General features: G+C 46.4%; 1 protein-coding gene across 1 annotated transcript in view; it reads right to left on the reverse strand.

Moving 5' to 3' along the window:
* Efcab6 (EF-hand calcium binding domain 6) overlaps nucleotides 1–10,261 on the reverse strand; it is a 203,149-nt gene that overhangs the window by 120,162 nt on the left and 72,726 nt on the right. Inside the window, exons 7-8 of the mRNA XM_036207668.1 lie at nucleotides 9,914–10,050; nucleotides 3,718–3,830 (exon numbers count right to left, since the gene is read on the reverse strand). Coding sequence (XP_036063561.1) covers nucleotides 3,718–3,830; nucleotides 9,914–10,050 — 250 coding nt within the window. The remainder of the gene's footprint in view (nucleotides 1–3,717; nucleotides 3,831–9,913; nucleotides 10,051–10,261) is intronic.

Here is a 10,261-nt window from a genome sequence, read left to right on the forward strand (position 1 = left end):
CACACAGGCTTCCTGCCTCATGGCCCCCCTCAGCCCACAGGGCCCTGCATTTTGTTGAAACAGAGGATGTGTGGGCTGCCCTGGCTATGAATGAGTGTGCGCATGTGTGTGTTTGTGTTTGTGTGCGTGCATGCATTTGTGTGTGTGTGTGTGTGTGTGTAGCGCAGTGCAGTGCTAGGATCTTAAAGTAGAGAACTGGAGTAACATAGAGTCCGCTGGGAGTCCAGGGACTCCTCTTAAGAGAGGAGAATGGGATGGGCATGACTGAAATACATTGTATATGCACATAAAACTGTCAAAGAGTAAGTGAAAATGATTTCAGAAAAATAATTGTGTCTCGTCATTCTTAATTACAAAAGTGAAATTTTAAAACATGCAAACAAATACATATACTGCTTTAGTTCTTAAACTCTTGAGAATGTCTTCCCAAAGTTCAACACTCTATCATATAGAAAAAGGTTATTGACGAAGCATTGGTAAGTTAGGATATCTAATGTACTGCGGTAGAATGGACCAGACTGCATCTTGAGCTGGCACAGAACTTGGAAGTGTTGTCAACTGGTGCCAGGTTTGGAGGTTTGCAAAATGCCAAGAGTTATTGACATCTGGGAGGCTTGCATCAAAATTCCAGAAAGCTACTGAGGCCAGACAATGTGTGACAGAGTTGAAAAGTGATGTCTAAGTCACAATAGCAACATCAGAACCATGTTAGGTGAGCGCCACAGGCATGGACTAGATCTATGTGTTCTCCTAGAGAGGCAGGGATACCCATGCTCATTGGAATACAGGTAATACCACCACAAGACTCAGATGCTGGACATGAAGTTGCAAGGCCCAGAGTTTGCCTTGCTGGGTTTAGGTCTTGCTGTAACCATTCTTGGCTTGTTATGTCTCTATTCTACCCTTTGAAATGGGAAGGTTTTCTCTATGCATATTGGAAGTATGTAACTCTTATTTTGCACTTAAGAAATCTTCTTGAGTCTCAGCGGAAACTTTGGGCTTTTGACAGTCTTTTAGAAATTTTTAAATTTATTTTGTCTTCATGAATGTGTGTGTGTGTGTGTGAGAGAGAGAGAGTGGGTACCTGTATGTGTGTGTGTGAGAGAGAGAGGGAGTATGTGCGTGTTTGTGTAAGTATGTGTGCTTGTGAGTGAGTGTGTGTATATATGTGTATGAGAGTATATGAGTGTGTGTGTGTATGAGAGAGAGAGAGAGAGTTCTGTCTTCCCACCATGTGGGTTCCAGATACTGAATGAGATTATCAAGCCTGTAGCAGATGCTTTTATCAAATGACCCACCTTAGAGGCCTTAGACTGGACTTTTGAGCAATGTTGGGGATGTTAAAGATTAGGGGGACTTCTAAAGTTGGACTGAATGAATAATGGATCGTATTATGAGATGGTCATGCTCTTTTGAGGCTAGGGTAGAATATTATGATTTAAAAGCAATGTGTTTGGGTATCAGTGTGACAAGGTATATACTTGTGATGATTAAACAACTTAACTAGATTCAGAATCAACTAGCTTTAAAGGACTTTAACATTCTTTGAATTTCTAAACAGTGTTTGAGACTACCTCTGTGGGACAGAAGCCATTGTCCTGAGTATGAGCCCTTTGCAAAAGTGTGATGTGAGAGACCCAACAGGCTGCTGCCACCATAGAGCCCCTGCCTCACAAACTCAGCTCATGATAGCAAAAAGCAAAGTCTGATTAATAAAGGTGTCTAAACACAAATAAGTGAGTGATACCCTGGCAACGTAAGAAGTGGAGTGGGATAAAATACACTCAGCTCACCCAAAGTACAGGCACTATGGGGAGGGGAGGCGGCAGAGAGAGAACGATATAGCGCAGGAAAGGCCAGGATCATGCTAAGGAGGACATGACAAGTGCTTTACAAGTGATCCGGCTGAGAATGCAAATCAGTAAAACGAGGGCTTGGTGACGTGAGGGTAGCTTTAAAATGAGGTGGAAGGTGACACCACAAACCCCAGGAGAACTGGTAAGCCAGAGATCAGCGGGACCGTGGCAAGAGCCAGAGTGTAGGTGAAGGCGTTGGACGCCCGTGGGAAACACAGCAGAAAAAGTGGAGAATAAGCTCACGAAAGAATGTAGAGACATGGAAAGTAGCGACGGCCCAACATAAGGATGACTTGTCCCCCTCATCCCCTAAATAAGACTTAGTAAAACATAAACCGCACTACTAAAGACAATAACAAAACAACAACGCATCTTTGAAGAGTTGAATTTGCAAACAGAAAACGCACAGTGTTCTAGAAAACTGCTGTGGAAGGCTCAATGATAGACATGCCCTGCTCTGCTACTGAAACTTGCTACAGAGTTCTACAGGCAGCTGGGGAAAGCTACCCATCACCAAGGGGTGAGTAAGCAGGCCTCGGGCTTCACAGACAGAGCCCAGGGGTCAGAGCAGGTGGCCTTCTGAAAGAGAAACTTGTCACTCTGAGTTCTTACACCCAGCCATGATGGAAACATCCCTTCCTTGAGTCTCCCTGTGATTCCTATTCTGCTGATGCTCCAAATGACAGAAAAGTCTTACAAAACGGCCTGTGAGCTGATCTTTGCAAGCAACCCCCTGCAACCACTCATTTCTATCCAAAGCATGGGTAGAAGCCAGGGTGAGGATGATAGTGTTGACTTCCGAGTGTGGTACTGGTTGGGTGGATTACTTCAGCCTTTGGCTTGGCTGCGCTTGCCCAGTAAGGCTGCAGGGGATGAAAAGAGATGACAAAACCATGCTCGGCAGGGTGCCTGGCACCTGTGTCCCAAGAGCGGAGTCCTGAAACCCGCTCCTGGCAACCTGGGTTGGCAGAGCCAGCCCGGAGCCTGAGAACAGCAGTCTCTTGGCTTGCTGAGAAGGCTGCACCAAGAGTCGTAGGTGTGCCCTGAGGGGATGTGCAGAGCTGCATCAATGAGGACAATCAGGGCAGGTGTTAAAGAAACCAGTCACAGGGGGGTGACCCTAAGTCAGGGGACTGAGAAGACTGTCCCAGAGACCTGAGTGTCCAGTTATGTCCCGAAAGAAATGGGCCCCAGCGCTATTGAGAATCGCCACCAGGTGGACAGCTCCAGGCACGATGTTACTGAGGCTAAGAGAAAGACTCTCATGGGAAAGCTTGCATCCACAGCTCCGAGACAGCTGCAAGCTCCTCTATGTGGCCCTCCGGAGTTGGTTTCTTCTTCTTTGACAAAACAGGCTTCCCCATCCACACTCTTTGGAGTTCAGAAGCAGCAGAAATAAGGACAAACCGCAGCTAAAGGATCCCATGTAAGGACAGTCTGTGAGTTCAGGGGATGTCCAGGTCCCAGATGTGTATTGACTCTATACACATTTCCATTGTGGAGCTTGGTTACCAGATGTACATACTGTGTGGGCCCTGGGACTCCCTTAATGTGCGTGTGCATGTGTGTGTACATGTGCAGGTGCCCACAGAAGCCAGAAGAGAGCATCGGGTCCCTTGGAGCAGGCATTACAGGCAGACATGAGGCCCCTGACATGGATTCCAGGAACAGAATTTGGCTTCTCTGTAAGAGCAGTATGTGCTCTTAACTACTGTCCCTTCCATTCAGCCTTCATGTTCTTTTAAATAACGGTATCATGGGTATCTCTGTAGTGCATACCTATTTCCATACTGGGATGCATTTCCTTAGGGAAGAAAAGAGACATTACAACCCTTAGCGACATGCATGGGAAGGTCTTTACCTGGATTGGACAGTAGGGATCTGAAGTTCATGCCATTGATTGCGCTGAGGTTCTTCAGGAACGTGTTGTAGTCCACTGTAGCGCTGCCATCCAGGCTGTGCTGTTTCAAGAGCCTGCAACACAGATGCTCACAGAAGTGAGACAGAACCACAGCGAGTCTGGACAGAAGCAGGCTTCTTACATGGTCTGCTTTATACTGGGCTGGCACAGATTTCAATGTCTTCCCAGCTATAGCTGCCCCCAACAAGGAGACCGTGGGACATCCTGCTGTTGGAATTCTTAAAGACAGATGTCTGGACTGGGGAGATGGCTTAGCCAGCGCAGCACTGACTGTGCTAGCACAAGGACCAGAGGTCCATCCACAGAACCTGCAGGAAATGGACCAGCATGGGGATGTGTCCCTAATCCCAGTGATGGGGAGGTGCAAGTAGGCAGACTCCTCCCGACACTGGCCAGCCAGTTTATCCTCCTTGGGGAGTACCAGGCCAGTGAGAGGCTCTGTCTCAAAAAACAAAAATGAAACAAAATGAAAAAATTAAATAAGAGATAGGGCAACCCCTGAGGGCAACAAGGCTGTCCTTTGGACTCCAAATGCACTTACACACATACAGACTACAAACGCAGGCACCTGAAGAAGAATATTTTGTTTGCCTATACAAGGGGACAGAGAATGGGACAGAATATCTAGCAGACCCCTTCTTGGGAATGCCCCAGATACACTTCCTACTGTTGTCTTCCCTTCCTCGGTTGGAAGAGAGAGGACACCAGATCCCAGAGCCCAGAGGCTTCACTAGACAGCAAAAAGCAATACTAGTTTCCTGTAAGAAATAGAGACAGGGGTCTGGGCAGTGAGCCAGGGACCCCAGAGGGTGAAGGGGGGGCAAGCCAATGATTGTTTTAACTGATAGCAGCAGCCTATCACCGCAAGAGACAGAAGCCTCCACCCACAGAGGCACACAGTCTCCAATCAGCAATTGGCCAGCAAGTCCAGCTGTTCTTGAAGCATTTATGTTGTTTACATTTAATAAGACTTTTTTTTTTTTTCTGTTTGTTTTGAGACAGGGTCTTCCTATGTATCCCAGGCTGGCCTTGAATTTGCTATGTTCTAGCCCAGGTCTCCAAGTGCTGGAGTTATAGGTATGGGGCTACCACACCCAGCTCAGAACAAGAAAATTGAAAAACACGCACACCACCTGTCTGCCTCTAAAATACCCTGAGATAAACGAGATGCTTTGGTTTTTAATGTGTTTTCTATTATCCAAATCTGTGTGTGATAAACAGTTTTTTAGATGATTTCTGGGTTACTATATTTCTAAAAAATTCACAGTTTTTAAATGTTTGGTTATATTCTCCCCATATGTGTTGGTTTCTATAATTATCTAGTTTCATGCTTTCTCAAAATTTAGTGATTAATACTTGAAGTATTTGCTATTTTTCTGGTCTCCAGATTGAACTGGGGGTACCCTGTATCTGATTCCCACTTTCCGTTCTCTCCCCACTTGGATGAAGGTTCCTAGTGTCCAAATAGGAAAACTTACCCAGAGAGATGATGGCAGCCAGATGTTAACTCAGAAACTCCCTAAACAGCCCCTGAGCCCAGGTTCTGTGAAAACAGCCTAGAAGCCTGAGACCCGGGAGGCAGCACCTGCCAGTGTCTTTTAAGTCCTGTGAGGCTGCTGGCCAGCACACTGCTCTAGCGAGGCAGGGGAGCTTGGTGAGCGGCTCACCCAGAACTGCAGACCTCCATGCAATGCAGCATCCCTGCAGCCAGGGTCAACGCTGGGTCACAGGTAAATGCTGGCTTGGGTTAAGGCCCTGGAATCCCATGCTCAGAAACCTGCTGCATGCACACAGAGGACAGATGGAAACCCATGGTAGTGTGCCCTGAAGAAAAGGCTTTAGAGACGAAGCCTGGCACTGAACAGAAAAGCAGGGTCTCCAAAGGCTTTTCACAGGCTGGGGAGACGGTTCGGTCTGTGAAATGCTTTGCTGTGCAAGAAGAGGGACATGAGTTTGATCCCTAGAACCCATATTTTAAAAAACAAAAACACCTGGGTGTGGTGGTACATGCTATAATGCCAGAGCTGGGGAGGTGGAGACAGGTGAGTCCTCAGGGCTCACTGGCCAGCCAGTCTACCCTAGTCAGTGGAGTCTGAGGTCCCACTGAGAAGTTACACTTGAAAATGCAAGGTGGTCAGCTTCCAAGGAAGGAACATTGCTGCTAGCCACAGGAAAATGTAATGGAATTCAGCTACTATCACAAAGGCTACTACTTGGAAAAGTCAAGGACTTCTCTCAAGGTCAAGTCATGGCTTAAGAATTCTTGGTGATATTTTAGCTTTTGTATATATAGTAGCTGGTTCCTACAGTGATTTTCTTGTAATGCTATGTGTGCTTCCTAGAACTCCTAACAGTGTATTTATCTAAAATACCTATCAAGTATCTAAGGCCATACGAAACACCACCTGTCTCCTAGGTCAGGGGATAGCTTTATTTCTTGTGCTATTTAGGGTGAGACCCTCCTTTATTATACAACCTTATTAATAAACCCCTAACTTCTTACCTAACCACTTCTAGGAATGTAGACTGAGCACATAGATCCCCTTTTTGATATACGAACTGGTCATTAGCACTCAGTTGACCTCCTCTTTAAGAAAGCCTGATGGTCACTGCCTGAGGAAAATTCTTACCTACCATAAGAATTCAAGCCTGGTGACCTTGCTCTGGCAGAGGATCGCTATTGCTTGGGTTTATAACTGAACACGTCAGAGACTTGAGAGGGTTTAGAGGTCTAAGGAGATGGAGAGGAAGAAAGGAGTGGAGAACTTGAGGACGGAGAATGGAGAGGGATAAGGAGGATTTTGACCAGAGAGAATGTATAGACGAAATGGAAGATGAGGAAGAGCCAGATGGGAAAGTACTAGCTGGGTAAGAATGAGATGAGAAGGACCTAGATGAGGCAGAATTAAGATAGAACTTAGAGGGAGCAGTAGATAAAGGTAGAGAGAAATCAGGCAAGAAAGGAGCTAGGCACGAGAACAGAACTGAAGCTGTGCAGATAGGATTTTATCCCAGAGGAATAAAGTAGATGGACAAAGAGCTTGGTATACTTAGATTCTTTTCCCCAAAATAATTCTCTCTGTACTTTCTCTCCTGAGCCCCTGGGAAGTATATTATTAGGGCTGGTCCTTTTAATATTATACAAGAGAACATGGCTGACTTCTAGCTTCCACATGTGTGTGCACACACACATACAATAAATATTTCTAAAGGTTTTCAAAGAGAGAACTTGGATGACACTGTTCTTAAGACATAACTATCCCAGGGACTCAAACTCTGGATGGCAAGGCCAGGATGGATGCACAGCCTGCAGAAAGCAGCAGGCAAGTGGGGTTCACTGGGGGCTGGATTTAGGGAGAAGGGGGACCCCAGTGTGCCCTTAAGCCTTTCCAGCATCACCACCTGGAAAAACCCCTTCTAGGTAATCCTGGCTCAGTCAGGCCTTCTGCGGTTTGCTTGACTACTGGGCTGTTCACAAATGACTTCACATAGATTCAAAGACTTGAGCCTGGAGAAAGATGGAATGTGGGATGGAGTGATCCAGGAAGGGAACATCAGCGTGTGGGATGCTGGACAGTGCTGACAAAGCTGGTGGTGAGTTCATCTCTGGCCGTGGGTTTTATATATAGGCTGACAGGTGTTCTTCAGGAGAACAGTAACTGTCTAGAAGTTGTAACAGGATCCTGGGTCATCACAATTGTGACACTGTCCAGTGAGATGAGCACCTACCACACGCAAGCATATCACAGGCATGCCATAGACGTTACATCATGTCTTCTTCATCCCCATACTGTGTGGTGGGTTTCTCAGTGCCTATCCCATTTCCCACATGTGTGCATGTATATGAGTGCATGTGTGTATGGTGACCAGAGGACAGCCTCCTCAGCTATTGCCCCTCAGGTGTCATCCACCTGTTTTTGTTGTTTTTGTTTTGTTGGTTGAAACAGAATCTCTCATAGGCCTGGAACGCAAAAGCAGGCTAAGCTGGCTGGCCTGTATGTGAGCCCCAAAGATCCACCTGTTTCTATCTCGCCAGCTCTCTGTTTACAAGCACATGCCACGACACCCTACTGTTTTTCTTTCCTTTAACATACTTTTGGGGATCAAACCCAGGTCCTCACACCTGCAAGGCAAGCCCTCTGCCGTCTAAGCCATTTCCCTAGCCCACTCAACACCTATTTCTTTAACAGAAAACTGAGTCCTGGCAACATCTTGGTGTCCCAGGATCTGGGAATGTCAAGCACAGCTTTGACTTCAGAGCCTAGCCGCTCCTACCCAGCACCTACTGCAGACCGTCAACAGAAGAAAGCCACTAGAGTAAACTGTTAAATGCGTGCTGTGCATCCCGCTCCAAGCTGCAAAGAGCAAAGTCAACACCAAAGCAACCATCGGTAACAGTGTCTTCCAGGGCCTCCATAAGGAAGGCACTAAAGGCCCTGCAGAAGCCAGCTCCTTTGAGCCTCTGTGTGGGTCTACGGGAACCAATTCTATTGTGGGACATTGTTCAGGCCGCGGTGTGAAAACAGCATTGTTTCTGGGGCTTGAAAGAAATCTCGAATAAAAATTTGTGGAGTTCTTTATTATTCAATACTTAAGAGATGGGGAAACAGGCAGTAACTTTTTTATAGATTTACTAGGTTGGAGACTGCAGTGCCAAATACAAGGTTTATTGTCAAATAAAAGCCTGCTTTGTTTCTGACGGCCTGTTTTAGAAGAGGCCTGCCTCCGCTCTGTAATTGCACGCACAAAATTATTTAATTTGTTTTGTTTGGATCTTATTCTGGACACTTTCCCAGCCAGAAAGGATGTAAAAATTAAAACATCTATTATGCCTTTTATATTCTGAGGTAGGTTATAAAGAAGAAGAAAGAAGAAACATATTCAAGAGTGGGAAGGGTCCATTTTTTTAAAGTCTCTGGTTATGAGCCCCATCAGAGCTACAGTCACATGCGTCTGTGCTACCTTGCTCTGGAGAAAGCCCCTCTACTGCCTGCAGCCCTGACCTTGTCTTTAGGAGATGTGTCAAAAGCCACAGTGACCCCTCATAACAGCAGCCTGGAACTCCAGAGCAAAGCCACGCTCTTAGCCTCTGCTGGAATAATAACGGATTGGTGCTTTGGAGCAGCCTGAATGGTCCAGGCATCCCTAAATCATTAGGACACGAGGCAAGGTCCACCAGTGGGTGCCTGAAGTTACATGACACTGAACCATCTATCTACATATGTACTCATGTGTGTCGGTTAGTGTGTTATGTATTAGGTTTTTCCCTATTAATTTATAAGCACACTAGGAGATGAACAGGAGTCCTTTCAAAGAACAAGACAGCACGCTCTGTGTAATATGGAAGGTATTCAGAATACATGAACTGTTTATTTTAGGACTCTGTTACTGAGCAGTTTCAGACCAGTGAACTGTGGGTAGCTGGCACCCCAGGAAGCACAGCTAAGACCCAGGGCAGCCGCTGTGCTTAGAGAAGAGGCTGGTTGGGAAAGGACAGGAGGAGGGCACCCTCTCAGCTGGTCTCTTCAGAAAGAAGCGCCACAGGGCCCTCCTCCAGTGCTTCTCTCTCAGAACTCACACAGCGCAGGAGATAAGCGTCTGGCCTCCTCTACGTGGTCCTGAGTCCACACCATGAGTGGTGTAGCCTCAGTTGAGAGCAGGTGGCGGCATCTGGCAATCGCCAGGAAGCAGATAAATGCTTTGTGTTTGTCTCCATCCTCTGTCACAACCTGCTGCCCCCAGTAACAATGTCCTCAAAGGAAAAGGATGTTTGAGCCATTACATGAGGAGGCGGAGCCCATGGCGGACATCAACAGATGAGTCAGTCTCTACACTGGGCCCTTCTCCTCTTTGCCCCAGGCCTGGAGTCAAGCTCACTATGAATTGAAATGCACAGGATGGGGACACTAAGGAAGAGTGGTGACAGGTAATAGTCAGTAGCCTGTGTTCAGATCTAAAAGCCCGCTCAAGGAGTAAGAGACACTAGGTCCCATTTTTGAGAAGTCACAGCCTCAAAAACTTGGGAGAATGTCCAAAATGAAGATGGAGAGAAGGAGGGGCCCAGCAACCTGCCTTTGTCATTGGACCCTGGCCCTGGCTGCAGGGTCATCACACCCTCTCTGGCTTGGCCACTCACATCTGGTACTCCTCATCCCTCATCTTCAGGCAGAATGTTTCCAGGACCCGTCTCAGCTCCTGGGACTGCATCATGCCCGTGTTGTTGACATCGATGAGCTGGAAGACCTTCTTTATGGTCCTCATGTTTCGGAAGATCTGTGTAATAAAGAGGGATTTTGGAAAAGTCAAGAGGCCCGGTGGTAAAAACTCAATGCTAACAAAATGTGTGGAAGCTTTTTTTCTTTTTCTTTCTTTTTTTTTTTTTTTTTTTACTACTTCTTGTAAAATAAAATGTTTTCAGAGATTCTCAGCAGTACACATTGCACAGTGACATCTTTGAAAAAAAAAAGGAACATTTTTGCATATA

This window comes from Onychomys torridus, chromosome 16 (assembly GCF_903995425.1).
Source record: "Onychomys torridus chromosome 16, mOncTor1.1, whole genome shotgun sequence".
Lineage (NCBI taxonomy): Eukaryota > Metazoa > Chordata > Mammalia > Rodentia > Cricetidae > Onychomys > Onychomys torridus.